Raw genomic sequence first — 21687 nt, forward strand, 5'->3', positions numbered from 1 at the left:
ATTAATTGGACAGGGGGAAGGGGGTGCGTAGGAACAGAGTTTAGGGATCTTGAACTGCTGGAAAAAATAAAATCACTACAGCAGATGTTCCAGAGGTTGTCGTTTTTTTTTTACAGGAAGCACTAAGCTGTAGTGGTGCACCACAAGTCCCAGCAGGGCAGATTTACAGCACAAAAAACGATTTGATACATATGCAAATTAACCTAAGATGAGTCCTTTCCCTGACTCATCTCAGGGACAGGACTCATCTCAAGTTAATTTGCATATGTATCAAATCAGTTTTTTTTTTTTTACACAATAAAAGCACACAGAGCTATGGGGACTGGATATTGCGGATGTGCTAGCGACCATCTAGCAATCTATGTCCTCAGCTCTATACACCAAATCCCAGTGACAGGTTCCCTTTATGTCAAAAATAGAGTCATGTTGACATGTGGAAGAATGTACTTTGGCAAAGAAGGATTAGGCGGTGAATTTACAAGACATTGGGGGAGATTTATTAATGTGTTTGCTACCAGGGTTGTACAAGTACGGCGCTGGAGCAAAGAGAAAACATGGCGCCTGCTTGCACGTCAAGTGGGTTTGATGGCCGATGGGTCTCCACTGTTTCAAACAGCAGAGACCCGCGGCTAATGATCGCGACTTGCAATTATGCCGATTGCAGTCATTACAGCCTTTAGAATCAGTTATCAAGTGAGTTCACAGCATCTGAAGAGTGAAAAACCTGGAAGTTTGCGCTTCCGGGCTTCTTAGCGGCACCCTCTGCGGCTAATGAGGATGCAAGTAATTGATTTCAATGTGTTGGGTCTCAATGAAGATACCCACGGCATTGGAGATGCAATTCTTGTTTTGGCCAGCAGATGACAGGCCAACATAAGAAATAAGCAATTCTGAACAAATAATGAATGTAAAAGATCTATGATTGTTCAGAATAAAAAATAACTGGCTTTTGCAGGCTCAAATACAAGCTCCAAAATAATTTTTTTTTTAAGTAAAAAAGAAACTTAAATACATTTCAAAAAATTAAATCGCCACCTTTCCCATAATTTTTTTCATATAAACATCAATGGTATCCCCACGACCGAAAACACCCGTACTATAAAAATATTTTTCTAATTCAGCGAACGGCGTAACGGAAAAAATGGGCAAATTATCCAATTTGCCATTTTTTCATTGCTTCTCTTACCCAATTTATTTATTATAAAATGTGATTAAAAAAAAGTCACACGCTCCAAAATGGTATCAATAAAAACTACAGATTGTCCTGCAAAAAATGAGCCCCCACACAACAGCAGATATAACTATAAATTAGGTTATGGGGGTCAGAATATGGTGATGTAAAAATTTATTTAAACAGTTTCTCAAAGTTTAAATTTATTTTTACACTACTTAGACATAAAACACTATACATATGTGGTATCCTTATAATCAAACTGACCCAGAGAATTTTTTTTCCTGCTTCCTACTACATTGTATGCCATATTAAGTGGTGGCATTAGAAAGTACAACTTGTACTGCACAAAATAAGCCCTCTTCCAGCTATATGAACAGAAAAAAGTTATGGCTCAAGGAGAAAAATTAAAACTAAAAAAAAAAAAACTCTGGTATCCTAAGGTTTAAACTGCTATAAAGTCGATCTGTCTTAGGCTACTTTCACACTTGCGCTCAGAGCGGATCCGTCTGAGACGGATCCGCTCATATAATGCAGACGGTGGCTCAGTTCAGAACGGATCAGTCTGCATTATATTGTTAAAAAATTTCTAAGTGTGAAAGTAGCCTGAACGGATCCGTCCAGACTTTACATTGAAAGTCAATGGGGGACGGATCCGTTTGAAGATTAAGCCATATTGTGTCATCTTCAAACGGATCCGTCCCCATTGACTTACATTGTAAGTCTGGACGGATCCGCCTGCCTCCGCACGGCCAGGCGGACACCCAAACGCTACAAGCAGCGTTCAGGTGTCCGCCTGCTGAGCGGAGCGGAGGCTGAACGCTGCCAGACTGATGCATTCTGAGCGGATCCGCGTCCACTCAGAATGCATTAGGGCAGTACGGATGCGTTCGGGGCCACTTGTGAGCCCCTTCAAACGGAGCTCACAAGCGGACACCAGAACGCTAGTGTGAAAGTAGCCTTAATTGCAAATAGCAACCAGATTCCAAATTTTTCACAGCTCCTTTACACCAGTTTCATAAGGCCTCTTTCACACGGGCGTCATGTTTTTTGCCCGGATAAGAGGTGGGTGCGTTGCTGGAAAATGCGCGATTTTTCAGCGCGAGTGCAAAACATCGTAATGCGTTTTGCACTTGCGTGAGAATAATCGCGCATGTTTTGTACCCAAACCCGAACTTCTTCACAGAAGTTCGGGTTTGGGATTGATGTTCTGAAGATTGTATTATTTTCCCTTATAACATTGTTATAAGGGAAAATAATAGCATTCTGAATACAGAATGCAGAGTATAATAGTGCTGGAGGGGTTAAAAAAATAAAAAAGTTAACTCACCTTATACTCTTGATCGCGTAGTTCCCGGTCTGCTCTTTACTTGCTGTGGGCTGAATGACCTGTGGTGACGTCAGATCACATGCTCCAATCACAGGGTCCATCACCATGGTGATTGAGCATGTGATCTGACATCACCACAGGTCCTTTAGCCCACAGCTAGTAAAGAACAGACCGGGAACTATGCGATCAAGAGGATAAGGTGAGTTAACTTTTTTATTTTTCTTAACCCTTCCAACACTATTATATTCTGCATTCTGTATTCAGAATGCTATTATTTTCCCTTATAACCATGTTATAAGGGAAAATAATACAGTGAATAGACTGTCACCTAGAACCCATGCGTGAAAATCACACCGCATCCGCACTTGCTTGCGGATGCTTGCGATTTTCACGCAACCCTATTCATTTCTATGGGGCCTGCGTTTTGTGAAACACGCAGAATATAGAACATGCTGCGATTTTCACGCAACGCATAAGTGATGCGTGAAAATCACCGCTCATGTGAACAGCCCCATAGAAATGAATGGGTTAGGATTCAGTGCGGGTGCAATGCGTTCAACTCGCGTATCGCACCCGCGCGGAATACTCGCCCGTGTGAAACGGGCCTAAGTCTCCCCATTGTCTGCTAAATGAGTGTCAAAATTAAAAAGCCATGGCATCTAATGATTATGGGAAGTTATTCTGGACTGCAAGGAAGATGCAAAGGTAAGTTCACATTGCATGTGGCAAATTAAAGGCCATGTACACCTTTGTAGGTAATTTTTGTTTATTATTATATTTTACTCATTTTTTTACTTTATTAAAAATATTGAGCCACTGTCACAAAGGGTTAACTGTTTTTCTAACTGTGTGACTGGTACTTTCACTTTGTGCCAGTCATCTAATAACCATTATCTGTAAATTACTAAGAGGTCATAAACACTTATTTAACCACTTGCCGCACACAACACCGAAAGGTGTCCGGGCGGCGGCAGTCTCAGGTTCGACGACGCCTATTGGCGTCATCTTGTATGAGCCGAGATTTTGCATGAACGTGCGTGTAGTTGAACTACAGCCTGCCAGCGCTGATCATTCGCTGGCAGGCTGTAGATGCGATTTTGCTAACAGCGTCTAATATATCTGCTACCTGGTCCTCTGGTGGTCCCTTTTGCTTGTATCGACCACCAGAGGACACAGGCAGCTCTGTAAGTAGCACCAATCACCACACTAAACTACACCCCCCGTCACTTATTAACCCCTGATCACCCCATATAGACTCCCTGATCACCCTCTGTAAGGCTCCATTCAGACGTCCGTATGTGTTTTGCGGATCCGCAAAACACGGACACCGGCAATCTGCTTTCCGCATTTTGCGGATCCGCACATTGCCAGAACTATATAGAAAATGCCTTTTCTTGTCCGCAATTGCGGACAAGAATAGGACATGTTCTAAGTTTTTGAGGAACGGAAGTGCGGACCCGGAAGTGCAGATCCGCAATTCCGGATCCGAGCGGGACAAAGTCTGTCCCCATAGGAATAAATGGGTCCGCAATTCCGTTCCGCAAAATGCGGAACAGAATTGCGGATGTGTGAATGGGGCCTAAGGGTCCTTTATCGCCGCCAGTTAGCTACTTGTTAGGTAGTTAGCGCCCAGCCCACCACAGTCGCTGATTAGAGTCATCGGTGTCGCTAATCAGCACTAGTACTATATAGTATCTGTAAGTGATCAAGACTGATCGCAATCAGATCAATATTAGTACATTAGGGTCAACTTAGGCTCTATAAAAAACGCAGTGTTCGCCCGATCAGGCCTGATTTTGCGCGCACACTTGTGTTCAGTCCACCCCACCACAGTGACAATTTTTATTTCCTGATCACTGCAAAAACACAGTAAAATCGCAGCGGCGCTATAAAGATCACTTTTGAGGGGCATGGCGAGTTCATAGAAGATTTTTTATGGCACAAGTTAGCGGAAATTGTTATTTTTTTTTTTTTTTTACAAAGTCTCATATTCCACTAACTTGTGACAAAAAATAACATCTTACATGAACTCACCATACCCCTCACGGAATCCAAATGCGTAAAAATGCCCTGTGAAGTCCTAAAGGTACTCATTGGAATTTGGGCCCCTTTGCACATCTTGGCTGCGAAAAAAGTGTCACACATGTGGTATCGCCGTACTCAGAAGAAGTAGGGCAATGTGTTTTGGGGTGTATTTTTACATATACCCATGCTGGGTGAGAAATATCTCTGTAAATTGACAACTTTGAATAAAAAAAAATAAAAAAGTTGTAATTTATAGAGATATTTCTCACACACAGGATGAGTATGTGTGAAAAGACACCCCAAAACACATTGCCCTACTTTTCCAGAGTACGGCGATACCACATGTATGACACTTTTTTCAGCCTAGGTGCGCAAAGGGGCCCAAATTCCAATGAGTACCTTTTAGGAGGACATTTTTAGACATTTGGATTCCAGACTTCTTCTCACACTTTAGGGCCCTAAAATGCCAGGGCAGTATAAATACCCCACAAGTGACCGCATTTTGGAAAGAAGACACCCCAGAAGTTAGCAGAAATGGAAACTTTATTATTATTTTTTTTCCTCAGGAAGTGTCATTTTCCGCTAACTTGTGAGAAAAAAAAGTTAAATCATACATGAACTCACCATGCCCCTCCGCGAATACTTTGGGGTGTCTTCTTTCTAAAATGGGGTCATTTGGGGGGTATTTATACTATCCTGGCATTCTAGCACCTCAAGAAACATGACAGGCTCTCAAAAAGTCAGAACTGCTTCAAAATGCGGAAATTCACATTTTTGTACCATAGTTTGTAAACGCTATAACTTTTGCGCAAACCAATAAATATACACTTATTAGATTTTTTTTATCAAAGACATGTAGCAGAATAAATTCTGACACAAACTTGTATAGAAATGTAATTATATTTGAACAATTTAACCTGAGAAAGTTAAAAATACACTTTTTTTGAGAAAATTGCAGTCTATTTTGATTAATATCAGAAAAATGAAAAATCTCAGCAGCAATCAAATACCACCAAAAGAAAGCTGCATTTGTGAGAAGAAAAGGAGGTAAAATTATTTTGGGTGCCAAGTTGCGCTCCAAATTTAAAACTGCTTAAGAGGTCTTGATCATATCCGATTTCTTATGTTAAGCAGAGATAAACCGCCAGACGCGTTTCGGGGACTTCTCTCCCCTTCCTCAGTGGCCACTGAGGAAGGGGAGAGAAGTCCACGAAACGCGTCTGGCGTTGTATCTCTGATTAACATAAGAAATCGGATATGATCAAGACCTCTTAAGCAGTTTTAAATTTGGAGCGCTCCATTTTTTCTACTCAGCGTGAGCACCTCTCACAGGAACACGGAACTAGGCCACCAAGTCTCGCGTTACCTTTGGAAAACACTGTGACAGATACCAAGGAGCGAGGACGCCGGAAGAAACCTCAAGCGGTGCGGTGAGCTGGATAATGGGACTGCCGGGGACGTGTACACACCGGTAAGCAGATCTTTCCCACAGCACTGAGCACCAGAGGGCCCGGAGGCTTTGTAACACCAGACAAAAAATCCACCGCTATTTCCAATATATTGCGGATTCGAGTGGACTTTATTCAGTGTTATTTAAAGGGACAGTACTCCTAATAACGGATTCGGATTTATATCTTCTATATTTAAAAGACACTTTGATCCTTTGTTTTAAATAACAGTGAACTTTTGGTACAATATTTAAGAGATAGATTGTGTATTAGATTGCGCCACATTTAGGGGATCACCCTTCCATACAGGACTTCACCTACTGTGCATCGCACTATTTTTATTATTTTTAAATAACGGTTTTAACATTGTGTTGATTATATGCTGTTTTTTGCCGTCCACACTCCAAAGAGTGGGTGACTAATAAATGCTGTCGATGTGAACCATATAGCGAGTGCCAGTCACTTTTTATCCATTTTTACTTTTCCTTGACTGATTGGGTGATCAGTCTTCTGACTAGAGCACCCTTACCATACAGAGAAAGCTGGTGAGCTATCCACAATAACCATTAAAATATGGGATAAGTCAGTCTAATAGTAACTGATTCTGGAATATCATTATTACTAACTACATATATGAAAATTTAAATTAGGGTCTAAGTGTGACAGTTATCCTTTAATGAGTGTTTATAAGGTCAGAGAGCAAAGATAAGGAGTCAGTCTGCTCCCCAGATGATTTAAAATCAACAGGCAGCTAGTTGAGCATCTCAGCTATGAACACAAATAAGAATTTAATATTTCAAATAAAGAAAGTATTTTTAGCTCAAAATAAGTATAATGCAATAACTAAAAAAAAATGCTGACAATTTGTAAACTTCTAATAATACAGGAATGGCCAAACATATAGTCCTAAGAAAAGATGCTGCAGAATTATTACATGAGGAATGCAAGTAGTTTCTAAAACTGACATTTCAGGAAAGGCGAGAGTTCCTCTTTAAAATTGGGGTGCGATTTTCCTAGGTGTATCTTAAAAAGTGATAAATATGGTATTTGTTTTTGTGTTGCCATATTCGAAGAGCCACAACTTCAACTTTACCTATTGACAGAGCCGTGGCTTATATTTTGAAGGACAAACTGTAGTGGTACAATCTTGGAGAATATGACAGGACTTGATTAATTGATTTTCATTGATTGATGTGGGGAGGGCGATAAAAAAAAGTGGTTTTCTTTGTCCTAATATGACTATATGATCTGGCCATGTGATTCCTTGAGCCATTTAAAAATAATACAGTGCAATACATCTTCTGCCTTTTGGCAGAGCCTAAAAGACACGCAAAGAATGATGGATGACCTGAGAAATCCTTGCAATTGCTTTATCCATGTAGTGTTAAAGAACCGGGATCAAAGTTATGTACAGCTGACACATAGGGGATGGCGTATATCTACAGCAAATTGTAACTACATTGCACTAGTGGCTAAAAGGTACACACTGTGGAACAAAAGAGTTAAAGGATAGTCACCTCGTCTTCTGGATGACAGCACTAAAGACCCCCTTCAGCACTGTGCGGAATCCTTATTTATGGCCTATTGTTTAACCTCCTCAGGACCGCCGTACGCAGGATTGCGTCCTGCCAGCGGTCCTGCTCTTCTGGGTGGACGCATATACGCGTCCTCCCGCGAGTGCCGAGATTTCCTGTGAACGCGTGCACACAGGCGCGCGCTCACAGGAACGGAAGGTAAGCGAGTGGATCTCCAGCCTGCCAGCGGCGATCGCTCGCTGGCAGGCTGGAGATCCGAATTTTTTAACCCCTAACAGGTATATTAGACGCTGTTTTCATAACAGCGTCTAATATACCTCCTACCTGGTCCTCTGGTGGTCCCTTTTGTTAGGATCGACCACCAGAGGACTCAAGTAGGTCAGTACAGTCGCACCAAACACCACACTACACTACACCCCCCCCCCCCCCGGTCACTTATTAACCCCTTATAAACCCCTGATCACCCCATATAAACTCCCTGATCACCCCCCTGTCATTGATCACCCCCCTGTCATTGATCACCCCCCTGTCATTGATCACCCCCCTGTCATTGATCACCCCCCTGTCAGGCTCCGTTCAGACGTCCGTATGATTTTTACGGATCCACGGATACATGGATCGGATCCGCAAAAAGCATACGGACGTCTGAATGGAGCCTTACAGGGGGGTGATCAATGACAGGCGGGTGATCACCCATATACACTCCCTGATCACTCCCCTGTCATTGATCACCCCCCTGTCATTGAACACCCCCCTGTAAGGCTCCATTCAGACGTCCGCATGATTTTTACGGATCCATGGATACATGGATCGGATCCGCAAAACACATGCGGACGTCTGAATGGAGCCTTACAGGGGGGTGATCAATGACAGGCGGGTGATCACCCATATACACTCCCTGATCACCCCCTGTCATTGATCACCCCCCTGTCATTGATCACCCCCCTGTAAGGCTCCATTCAGACGTCCGCATGATTTTTACGGATCCATGGATACATGGATCGGATCCGCAAAACACATGCGGACGTCTGAATGGAGCCTTACAGGGGGGGTGATCATTGACAGGGGGGTGATCACCCTGATCACCCCCTGTCATTGATAACCCCCCTGTAAGGCTCCATTCAGACGTCCGCATGTGTTTTGTGGATCCGATCCATGTATCCATGGATCCGTAAAGAATCATGCGGATGTCTGAATGGAGCCTTACAGGGGGGGGGGGGTGATCAGTGACAGGGGGGTGATCACCCTGATCACCCCCTGTCATTGATAACCCCCCTGTAAGGCTCCATTCAGACGTCCGCATGTGTTTTGTGGTTCCGATCCATGTATCCATGGATCTGTAAAAAATCATGCGGATGTCTGAATGGAGCCTTACAGGGGGGGTGATCAGTGACAGGGGGGTGATCACCCTGATCACCCCCTGTCATTGATAACCCCCCTGTAAGGCTCCATTCAGACGTCCGCATGTGTTTTGCGGATCCGATCCATGGATCCGTAAAAATTATACGGACGTCTGAATGGAGCCTTACAGGGGGGTGATCAATGACAGGGGGGTGATCAGGGAGTCTATAAGGGTGATCACCCCCCTGTCATTGATCACCCCCCCCCCCCCCCTGGTAAGGCTCCATTCAGACATTTTTTTTGGCACAAGTTAGCGGAAATTTTTTGTTTGTTTTTGTTTTTTCTTACAAAGTCTCATATTCTACTAACTTGTGTCAAAAAATAAAATCTCACATGAACTCACCATACCCCTCACGGAATCCAAATGCGTAAACATTTTTAGACATTTATATTCCAGACTTCTTCTCACGCTTTAGGGCCCCTAAAAAGCCAGGGCAGTATAAATACCCCACATGTGACCCCATTTCTGAAAGAAGACACCCCAAGGTATTCCGTGAGGGGCATATTGAGTCCATGAAAGATTGAAATTTTTGTCCTAAGTTAGCGGAAATTGAGACTTTGTGAGAAAAAAATCAAAAAAAAAAATCAATATCCGCTAACTTATGCAAAAATAAAATAAAAATTCTCTTTCCAAAGTGGGGTCACATGTGGGGTATTTATGCTGCCCTGGCTTTTTAGGGGCCCGAAAGTGTGAGAAGAAGTCTGGGATCCAAATGTCTAAAAATTTGGGCCCCTTTGCGCATCTAGGCTGCAAAAAAGTGTCACACATGTGGTATCGCCGTACTCAGGAGAAGTTGGGGAATGTGTTTTGGGGTGTCATTTTACATATACCCATGCTGGGTGAGAAAAATATCTTGGTCAAATGCCAACTTTGTATAAAAAAATGGGAAAAGTTGTCTTTTGCCAAGATATTTCTCTCACCCAGCATGGGTATATGTAAAATGACCCCCCAAAACACATTGCCCAACTTCTCCTGAGTACGGCGATACCACATGTGTGACACTTTTTTGCAGCCAAGGTGGGCAAAGGGGCACATATTCCAAAGTGCACCTTTTGGATTTCGCAGGCCATTTTTTACACATTTTGATTGCAAGGTACTTCTTACACATTTGGGCCCCTAAATTGCCAGGGCAGTATAACTACGCCACAAGTGACCCCATTTTGGAAAGAAGACACACCAAGGTATTCCGCGAGGGGCACGGCGAGTTCCTAGAATTTTTTATTTTTTGTCACAAGTTAGCGGAAAATGATGATGTTTCTTTTTTTTTCTTTTTTCCTTACAAAGTCTCATATTCCACTAACTTGCGACAAAAAATAAAAAATTCTAGGAACTCGCCATGCACCTCACGGAATACCTTGGGGTGTCTTCTTTCCAAAATGGGGTCACTTGTGGCGTAGTTATACTGCCCTGGCAATTTAGGGGCCCAAATGTGTGAGAAGAACTTTGCAATCAACCGTACTCAGGAGAAGTTGGGGAATGTGTTTTGGGGTGTCATTTTACATATACCCATGCTGGGTGAGAAAAATATCTTGGTCAAATACCAACTTTGTATAAAAAAATGGGAAAAGTTGTCTTTTGCCAAGATATTTCTCTCACCCAGCATGGGTATATGTAAAATGACACCCCAAAACACATTCCCCAACTTCTCCTGAGTACGGCGATACCAGATGTGTGACACTTTTTTGATGCCAAGGTGGGCAAAGGGGCACATATTCCAAAGTGCACCTTTTGGATTTCACCGGTAATTTTTTTTACACATTTTGATTGCAAAGTTCTTCTCACACATTTGGGCCCCTAAATTGCCAGGGCAGTATAACTACGCCACAAGTGACCCCATTTTGGAAAGAAGACACCCCAAGGTATTCTGTGAGGGGCATGGTGAATTCCTAGAATTTTTTATTTTTTTGTCGCAAGTTAGTGGAATATGAGACTTTGTAAGAAAAAATAAAAAAAATAAAATCATCATCATTTTCCGCTAACTTGTGACAAAAAATAAAAAGTTCTATGAAATCACTATGCCCATCAGCGAATACCTTAGGGTGTCTACTTTCCGAAATGGGGTCATTTGTGGGGGTTTTCTACTGTTTGGGCATTGTAGAACCTCAGGAATCATGACAGGTGCTCAGAAAGTCAGAGCTGTTTCAAAAAGCGGAAATTCACATTTTTGTACCATAGTTTGTAAATGCTATAACTTTTACCCAAACCATTTTTTTTTTTTTTTGCCCAAACATTTTTTATCAAAGACATGTAGAACAATAAATTTGGCGAAAAATGTATATATGGATGTCGTTTTTTTTGCTAAATTTTACAGCTGAAAGTGAAAAATGTCATTTTTTTGCAAAAAAATAATAACAAAAAAAGTAAAAATGTCAGCAGCAATAAAATACCACCAAATGAAAGCTCCATTAGTGAGAAGAAAAGGAGGTAAAATTCATTTGGGTGGTAAGTTGCATGACCGAGCGATAAACGGTGAAAGGAGTGTAGTGGCGAAGTGTAAAAAGTGCTCTGGTCATGAAGGGGGTTTCACCTAGCGGGGCTGAAGTGGTTAATATTTGCTTCTGTTATAGGTTCAATTAAAGTTTCAAAACACTGTACTGTTTTTTTTTTTTTAATAATCATAAGGATTAAAAAGTAAATAAACTTTTAATTAAATTTTTGTTAAATGTAATCTCAGAGATGTACGGAGTTTACAGTTTCTCAATGGGGGCCGCAGAACATGGAGTACAGGCAGGAGCGCACATTGCGTCTCCTTAGCTCAGCTGATAAGCTGAGCTGAGCGGGCCTCAGGCAGGAGCCCGCTACGCTCAGCTTATCCTGGGATAGCACATGGTTACAGGGTACCCATGTCCTATGCCAGCATTTTGCAAACCTGGGGGACACAGGCAGCAATGTACTCTCCTGTCTGTACTTCATGTACTGCGGCCCCATTGGGAAACACTAAACTCCGAACACCGCTGAGACGTGAGAGGTGCACAGAAAAGTCAATTTTAAGCGCACAGGAAAAGGTGTACTTTAGGGGAGGTAAAGTCTATTAAAAATACAAAAAATATTAATAAAGTATATTGCAAAAAGTATTATGGCATTAGGGACATTTTAACAAAAATGTAATCAAAAGTTTAGATACTCTTTAAGGGAACTTTCACACTTGCGGCAGAGGATTCCGGAAATCCGGACGCAAATTGATGCATTTGTGAGACGGATCCGTCTCACAAATGCATTGCAATACCGGATCAGTCGTTCCGGATGTCATCCAGAAAAACGGATCCGGTATATTATTATTTTTTCTTAAAGGTCTGTGCATGCGCAGACCGCAAAACTGGATGCGTTTTGCCGGAACACTTGGGATCCGACATTAATGCATTTCAATGGAAATAAATGCAGGATCTAGCATTCCGGCAAGTGTTCAGGAATTTTGGCCGGAGAGAAAACTACAGCATGCTGCAGTATTTTCTCCGGCCAAAAAACGTAAGAGGGGCTGAACTGATGCATACTGAACAGAATGCACTCCATTCACAATGCATTAGGATAAAACTGATCACTTTATTCCGGTATTGAGACCCTGTGACGGAACTCAATACCGGAAAACAAAACCGCTTGTGTGAAAGTACCCTAACCTGGGCTAGAATAATAAATTCTTTATTGTCATTTATACATACCACCAAAGTACGCAAACATAAGGTGCTGGCAGGTGCTCGTGGATCCAAGGCAGCTTGTAGATCCCAAACCTTTATTTTTCTAGAATAGGTAACAGGAAATAAAATTTTACTAGAATAAGTATTTATGAAAGAAGTCACCATTAAGATAAACATTTTAGTTCCTCATGCATCCTCATTTTAATATTATGAAAATCTGGAATATTCTTTGTTAGTGTAGCAGAAATAGACTTGTATGAAGCAGCAGTGCATACACTTAATCACTTCTCCATACAAACTACTCATCACTAAGGCAGATCTGTGGACAAAGAAAGGGTAATTTGAGATCCCAATACTAGTGTTTGCTGACAAAGGGTTTAGCGCTAAGCGTATGTCACATCAAAAACTCTGCAAAGTTTTACGGAATAACACTATGAAGTTCATCTTTTCATTACAGTATTTTTATTCTCTAGATTTACATATATATATTGTGATACATACCCATCATATGCTCCGCTGACAATCCTCTTGTTATCAAATCTTATACAGCGGACAAGTTCTTCATGGCCTTCTAAGACCCGTAAACATGCTCCACACTCTATATCCCATAATCTTTAAAAAAAAAAAAAAAAATGAATTTACAGATTCAATCCAGAAATGCTATAGTTACAAAAAAAAATTGTAATATTGTAAACTTTTACATTATTTAAAACAGTTTTGGCTCCTTCAGACATATTTGAAGTTGCCCAAACCATAATTTCTCATAGTCACTGATTTGAATGCCAGGTATGCGTTTCTGATTAAATTGCCAATGGAAAAGTTTAAAATAAAACTTTTTTTTTTTTATTAATATACTTAATAAAAAAATAAAAATAAATGGTGCCAGCTTATGTAACCACCAGGCAGAAAAAACAGGGCTAATTCCAGGGGTCACACCATGTAGCTGATCTTCTGTGCGTGCATATATACCCAGTGAATTATTAAAGAGGACCTTTCATGTTTTTTCTTTTTATAAGTCAAGATAAATACCTTTACTTGCAGGATACCCCAGGCCACCCGGCCTTTTTTTAAAAAAAAATATCGCTCCTGCGCCCCGCTCTGCCCCCCTGTATTTTTCCCGCTCAAGTATGTTAATACTGAGCATTGGTACAGGGAGGAGGAGACGTCAGGGTCTCTCAATGGGCGTCTCCTTCTCCCTGGCCATGCCACAGGGAGAAGCGTCACAGTGGATAGCGTCACAGCCAGGGAGAAACCCTGGCCTCTCCTCCTCCCTGTACCGCTGCTAAGTATTAACATACTGAGCGGGAAAAATACAGGGGGGCACAGCGTGGTGCAGGAGTGATATTTTAAACAAACAGGCAGGGTGGCAGCATCAGCTACGCAAGTAAAGGTATTTATCTTGAATAAAAAAAAAACATGAAAGGTCCTCTTTAAGCACCATACTGGGGTGTGGAGCCCATCATATCAAAGCGGACACTGTACTACCCCCTATTTTGTGACTGTCAGCGAAAGATTTATTATATAGTCTGTGTCACAAGCACACAGAAGGACGGAGGGGAGGGAAACAGGAAGGGTACTCATGTTAAAACTGTAATAATGGAGCTGGCAATATGTTAAAGGTAACCTGTCACCAGTTTTATGGTGTCCTAACTAAGGAAAACATAAATAAGTGACTGATTCTCTTAGAAAAATGCTGGATCACTTTCTTGAATTGACCCAGTCAATCTGCCAACATCTTGTATTGAAAAGCTCCAGCTGATAATGATGAGTCATGAATATTCATGAGCTCCTGACTCCCCGCCCACCTGCTGCTGAATGACAGTTTTTTCCATATGAATCAGCAGCAGGTGGGCAGGCGAGTGGCTATAGCTCTGAATTAAATAAACACTGAACTCAATGACATCACTCTGGACTCAAATCAGCTCATTAGCATGCGGCAACTTTGTGTGTATATTATGAGGTAACCATCTGTCACACCAGTAAGTGAATACATCTAAGGTACTTTTTAGTAGTTAATGATTATAATCGAACTAATTATATACAATCAAATATCCACATGACAGGTTCCCTTTAAGTACAACAGCAGAGGCCACTGCATTTGTTTTTATCAACATGCCAGCACTTCACAAGGGGCTGTCCCCTCAAAGCCAAATATCAGTTGCCAACAGCTGCTATTATGTCTTATATTGGTGGGCTGTGTAAAAGCGCCCTAAATCCACGACTCAGCCAATCCAGCAGAGGGAGGCATGCTAAAGTACCCTTAATTTAACCATGGATCCCAGGTGATCACTGGAGATGAGCGAATCAAAGTTGACTAAGTGGAATTTGATCTGAATTTCCTCACGCTTCAGGGTAGCGAATTACTTTTTTTTTTCTAAAATGGCTGCTGCACATATTAGAACAAGGAAGTAAGAAGCCTGGGAGCGAGGGAGCATCCATAATGCCATGCAGACTGCTAATCAGCAGATAGCCAGCTACCCCCACCCCACAGTCTCAGCATGCTCTGTCTCCACAATTTTACAGTGAACTTAGTGCAGGGAGAGACGTGACAGGCACTAGGGACAGTGTTTAGGAAGACTTTATTCATGAAAAAAATTAAATAAATTGAGCAGTTTAGGGAACGATTATTCACAGTGTGGTCTGATACAACCAGTTTTGGGGTGTATTTAGTTTACATTTAAGTACTTGCATCCATCATTGCTTCTGGGATTAAAGTGTGGTCTAGTATGCTGCACAGGGGAAGAAAGCACGCTTCACAGGCTTAAAAACCCCACATAAAGGCCTCATGCACACGACCGTTGTGTGCATCCGTGGCCGTTGTGCCGTTTTCCGTTTTTTTTCGCGGACCCATTGACTTTCAATGGGTCCGTGGAAAAATCAGAAAATGCACCGTTTGGCAGCCGCATCCATGATCCGTGTTTCCTGGCTGTGAAAAAATTATGACCTGTCCTATTTTTTTCACTGCCAACGGTTCACGGACCCATTCAAGTCAATGGGTCCGTGAAAAATCACGGATGCACACAAGATTGTCATCCGCGTCCGTGATCCGTGTCCGTGATCCGTGTCCGTTTTTTCCTATCATTTCAATGGCAAACTTGACTTAGATTTTTTTTTCATTTTTCATGTCCGTGGATCCTCCAAAAAGCAAGGAAGACCCACGGACGAAAAAACGGTCACGGATCACGGACCTACGGACCCCGTTTTTGCGGACCTCAAAAAAAAAACGGTCGTGTGCATAAGGCCAAAAACAGATAACCCGAAAAGGTTAGACCCCGAGGCCGTTTGCTGAAGCAATACACTTCTCTACACACTTTTAGGGTGGTCACAATTTTTTACACTTAATTTGATCAATAGTTGCAGACTTGGCCTGATACTATTGCCCTTTTACCCTTGTGTTAATGTTGCAGCCAGGAAATAGCAGTTTTTAACGTGATTCATCATGAATAAATCTGTATAAAATCTTTTGGGGAAATTTGCCGAAATATCCGAAACAAACTTTTTAGAAATTTGCTTAGCTCTAGTCAACACCTATTGGAGATAAATAAAGATAAGTGGGTAGGAACATATGGTACTCTATTAGGGTACTTTCACACTTGAGTTGCTGGATTCCGGCAGGCTGTTCCGTCACGGATCCGGCAATCTGTATGCGAACGGAAACCATTTGTAGACAGATCCGAATGCGGATGCGTCTCACAAATGCATTACAATACCGAAACCATCTCTCCGGTGTCACCTGGAAAAACAGATCCAGTATTTTAATTTTTTTACATCTTTAAAGGTCTGCGCATGCGCAGACCGGATCCGTCAATGCGGCAATTTTTATCCGTCAGAAATACATTCCAATGGAAACAAAAATACGGTATCTAGCATTCCGGCAAGTGTTCAGGATTTTTGGCCGGAAAGAAAAATGCAGCACACTGCTGTTTTTTCTCCGACCAAATACTGTAAAAGGACTGAACTGAAGACATCCTAATGCATCCTGAATAGATTGCTTCCTATTCAGAATGCATTAGCATAAAACTGATACTTTTTTTCTGGTATTGAACCCCTAGGACGGAACTCAATACCGCAAAACTTTGACGCAAGTGTGAAAGTACCCTTAGATTATAAGTTACAACACTGAGCATGGATCAATGTCAGTTGTGATGGCAATTAGCAAATCTAAATATACATCAGGATATAACGTTGTCTACGATAAACCAATCATACAGGGCACAGCACTGTCATATTATATCAGATTCCCACACGGCAAAGCTGGGAAAGAGGGAATATACAGGTGTATCTATAACTGATGAATTCTCTGTAAAAGATGACACATAAGGAAGACATATAGACAGCCACCTTCTCCATCTCTTCTTTCTCACCACATTGTATAGAGCAGGGATGCTCAACCTGCAGCCCTCCAAAACTACAACTCCCACAATGCCCTGCTGTAGGTTGATAGCTGTAGGCCAGGCATCCTCAAACTGCGGCCCTCCAGCTGTTGCAAAACTACAACTCCCAGCATGCCCGAACAGCCTACAGGTATCAGCCTACAGCAGGGCATTGTGGGAGTTGTAGTTTTAAAACAGCTGGAGGGCTGCAGTTTGAGGATGCCTGCTGTAGGCTGTCCAAGAATGCTGGGAGTTTTAGTTTTGCAACAGCTGGAGGTTCGCAGGTTTAGCATGCCTGGTATTGAGTAACTACTCAATAAAGCAAACATATGAAATGTGCTCATTGAGGTGGTCAGGATACTCAAACAAAGGGCCAATTGTGCCTCCTTCTGCAGCAGTTTCCTGTTCAAAGGAACAGCTGACCACTTTGAGTTCCTGAAACAAAATGGCCTGGGAATCACCGTTGTGGAACTATATAACATAGCTAGCTATAAAGATGTCAACCTCATTATGAATGTCTCCCAGCTGTTCACCAATTACCACCTGAACACTCTCATACTGATTGAAGCGATCATGATCTATTCAGTGATGCTGTAAGTTAAAGGGGTTGTCAGAGTTATGAAAAAATAAATAAATTATATAGCACTGTAAGGGTCCATTCACATGTCCGCAAAATAGGTCTGTATCCGTTCCGCAATATTGCGGAACAGGAGTGGACCCATTCATTTTCAATATGAGGATCCGCACTTCCAATACACACAAAAATAGAACATGTCCCATTCTTTAAAAGATATGGTGGCTCACCCACCACTAATTCAGGATTGGGTGCTACAAAGCCTAAATGACTCACCCTGTCAAAAAAGTATATAATAATAGTAGGGGCTGAGCACTCACCACTTGGACCATAGAAACAGAAAGTAAAGAGGTAGCTAGGTATTTAATGGTTAAAAAAAGCAGTCTGTGCAAAAAAATTGTTACTTGTGAGAAGGAAAAAGAAAAAATGGGAGATGGGTGTAACATAGTACATAAGACCGAAAAAATCCATTTGTCCATCCAGTTCGGCCTGTGATCCTGCAAGTTGATCCAGAGGAAGGCAAAAAAAACAACAACTGTGAGGTAGAAGCCAATTTTCCCCACTTTAGGGGAATAAAAAATTCCTTCCCGACTCCAATCAGAATAACTCCCTGGATCAACGACCCCTCTGGTAGCTATTATTACACTCCAGAAATACATCCAGGGCCCTCTTGAACTCTTTTAGTGAACTCACCATCACCACCTCCTCAGGCAGAGAGTTCCATAGTCTCACTGCTCTTACCGTAAAGAATCCTCTTCTATGTTTGTGTACAAACCTTCTTTCCTCCAGACGCAGAGGATGTCCCCTGGTCACAGTCACGGGGATAAATAGCTCTCTGTACTGACCCCTGATATATTTATACATAGTAATTAGATCTCCCCTCAGTCGTCTTTTTTCTAAAGTGAATGACCCTAATTTTGATAATCTTTCAGGGTACTGTAGTTTCCCCATTCCAGTTATTACTTTAATGCCCCTCCTCTGGACCCTCTCCAGCTCTGCTATGTCTGCCTTGCTGACCCATTATCTTATTGGCCTTGGCAGCAGCTGCCTGACACTGGTTTTTGAAACTTAGTTTGCTGTTTATTAAAATTCCTAGATCCTTTTCCATGTCAGTGTTACCCAGTGTTTTACCATTTAGTATGTACGGGTGATTTGCATTATTCCTTCCCATGTGCATAACCTTACATTTGTCAGTGTTAAAGGGTTTCTACCACTTAGGTGTCACATATTTGGCTGTCAGACACTAGCGATCCGCTAGTGTCTGCTCTGCCCAACCATCCTAATATAATTGCTTTTGGGACGGTGGTTTGGCTAAAAAAAACTACTTTTATTAATATGCTAATGAGCCTCTAGGTGCTATGGGGGCGTCATTAGCACCTAGAGGCTCCGTCTACCTTCAGAAACTGCCGCCGCCGAGCGCGTCCCTCCAGCCCGCCCATCTCCTCCTGAATGCGATCCTCGTATGTATTCTGCGCATGCGCAGTGAATGTCTGACCGCTTCCTTGCTCAGACATCTCCACTGCGCCTGCGCGATGATGCCATAGTGCTCCGAGGAACAGGCGCAGTGGAGATGTCTGAGCAGGGAAGCTGTCAGACATTTACTGCGCATGCGCAGAATACATACGAGGATCGCATTCAGGAGGAGATGGGCGGGCTGGAGGGACGCGCTGGGGGCGGCAGTTTCTAAAGGTAGACGGAGCCTCTAGGTGCTAATGACGCCCCCATAGCACCTAGAGGCTCATTAGCATATTAATAAAAGTAGTTTTTTTAGCCAAACCACCGTCCCAAAAGCAATTATATTAGGATGGTTGGCCAGAGCAGACACTAGCAGATCGCTAGTGTCTGACAGCCAAATATGTGACGCCTAAGGCCTCCTGCACACGACAGTATTTTTTAACGGGCCGCAAAAAGTGGTTCCGTTGTTCCGTGATCCGTGCCCGTTTTTGCTTCCGTTGTGCTTCCGTGTGGCCGTTTTTTTTGCGGACCGTTGGAAATTTTGGCATTTTGAAAAAAAAAAAAGGATTTTTAATAACTCCACCCAGGATACTGGTATAAATCAAGGGCACCTGAGTATGCATTTGTGGCCATTTTCTGTAGTCTTTGCAGAGTACAGAGGTTATTTTGGCTGCTTCTCTTTGCTGTTTCATCATGTCTGATACAGAGGAAGAGTTCGTTGTGGATTGGCTCATTGGTCGGCAATGTGGTCCGCGCCCTCCTTTGTTGTCTGAGGAACCGCGTAGAAGGCGACGATTTTGGGTCCATCCGATAGTTTCCCAACGGTCCCGGAAAGGACACTTCCATACCCTCTATGAAGATCTGCGCCTGCATCCTGCGAAGTTCTATTCCTTCTGTCGGATGACAGTGGGTACATTTGATCGCTTGCTGTCGTCTCTACGTACTGTCCTTACCTTTATGGACACCAATATGAGGCGCAGCATTACTCCAGAGGAAAGGCTCATCGTCACGTTGAGGTAAGCAGTATAGTACTTGTAATGTTTCACCAGTAATGTGCACTGCTTGTGTCAGGGGGACCATGTGCTCCAAAATGGCTGCTGTTAGACATGTGCTAATGTTTGCCAAACCTATGTTTCTTTCTCCATTTTTTTTTTCCTTTCATTTGTTTGTGGCTGTTTTGTTATCCCGTTAATCCCTGGCACCTAACATGCCAATATTTTGGCCGTTGGTTCGCGTTTGTGCACGTTTCAAACGTGTGTTTAGCTATCGGCCTCCAGACAATCCATGAATCCTCAGCACTCGCCAGTAGTTTGTTTAAAATGTCGTTTGATTCAGTCAGTCAGCCATGTTACAGCAAGCTGTGACCTGCCTGTCTGAGTGATTATTGTCAACTTTATCTTGAATTCCGGGCTTTTTTTGTAATAAGGCTTTTTCTACTTAAAGAATTCGGTCCCTCAGTCAGGATCTCTATCTGCGTGTCCCACCCGGAGCAAAGTCTATATACCAATCAGTTCCCTTATTTCGTAGGATTGTGCTGCTGTGAACCCCTGAGATGTCCAGCTAACCTTTTCAGCATGCCTAATGTTCCCAATATTTGGACGCGCCACTACACTCTCTGCAATTAGAAAGGGGCAAAACACAGTTTATGTTACTTAGTTCTGGTAGTACTGGCCACAGACCAATAGCTGTTAGTGTTTTGCTCAGATACTCCTTTTCCGGCTTCCAATCACTGCTGCCGGCAATAAGCATAGTGTGCCCTGTTCTGATGAATGGTTTGTAAAATCAAGGGGGGATCTTTGTAAACCATATAGTCTTTACAATGGGTGTGGGTGCCCACACAGTGGGCCTTGAGTACCGCCTCTGGCACCCGTCCCATAGGTTCCCCACCACTAGACATAGGGTGTTTACAATCCTGGTGTGTATACTACATTATGCTTGAATCTTGTATCTGTTTTCACTTATATTCGCAGTTTACTGGGGTTTTTTTTTTTGTCTCCACAGATTCCTTGCAACTGGGAACTCATTTGCATCACTGCATTTTGAGTTTCTGTTAGGAGCCTCGACAATCTCGAGTATTGTACGACACACTTGCCATGTCATGTGGCAGCAACTCCGAGAGACGGTGATGCCGCAGCCCAAGGTGGAGGATTGGCTTAGGATCGCAGAGGGTTTCCAAGATTCCGCGCAGTTTCCTAACTGCATCGGGGCAATGGATGGCAAGCACATCCGTGTGAAGAAGCCGCCACACTCAGGGAGCCGTTTCTTCAATTATAAACAGTTTTTCTCGGTAGTGCTGATGGCTGTTGCTGACAGTAACTACCGGTTTATAATGGTAGATATCGGGGCCTATGGAAGTACTGCGGATGCTCGCATCTTTAGTGCTTCTAGAATGGGTGAGCGGCTTCGTGCCAACCAGCTTGCCCTGCCCGAGTCCAGAAGACTGCCCGGATATGCAGGTCCGCCGGCGCCATTTGTCATCGTGGCGGATGAAGGGTTTGCATTGACTCCACATGTTATGCGGCCCTTTCCAAAGCGTGGTTTGGATGTCAGGAGGCGTATCTTCAACTACCGGTTGACTCGTGCCCGTCGGTATGTGGAGTGCGCTTTCGGAATACTCTCTAGCAAGTGGAGGGTGTTTTTGTCATCCATACAGATGGCTCCGGAGAATGCTACCCTGGTGATTCAAGCTTGTGTTGTTCTCCACAATTTCACCAGGATTCACGAGGCTTCCTCTTCTGTTGA

The 21687-nt window shown here is 42.8% G+C and overlaps 1 protein-coding gene across 8 annotated transcripts in view; it reads right to left on the minus strand.

The window, feature by feature from the left end:
- FBXW11 (F-box and WD repeat domain containing 11) overlaps window positions 1-21687 on the minus strand; it is a 510738-nt gene that overhangs the window by 137217 nt on the left and 351834 nt on the right. For all 8 annotated transcript variants that reach the window (XM_044280893.1, XM_044280896.1, XM_044280900.1 and 5 more), the window contains 2 exons: window positions 13045-13155; window positions 12568-12646 (listed from right to left, as the gene is read on the minus strand). In XM_044280893.1, coding sequence (XP_044136828.1) covers window positions 12568-12646; window positions 13045-13155 — 190 coding nt within the window. The remainder of the gene's footprint in view (window positions 1-12567; window positions 12647-13044; window positions 13156-21687) is intronic.

This window comes from Bufo gargarizans, chromosome 2, assembly GCF_014858855.1.
Source record: "Bufo gargarizans isolate SCDJY-AF-19 chromosome 2, ASM1485885v1, whole genome shotgun sequence".
Classification (NCBI taxonomy): Eukaryota; Metazoa; Chordata; class Amphibia; order Anura; family Bufonidae; genus Bufo; species Bufo gargarizans.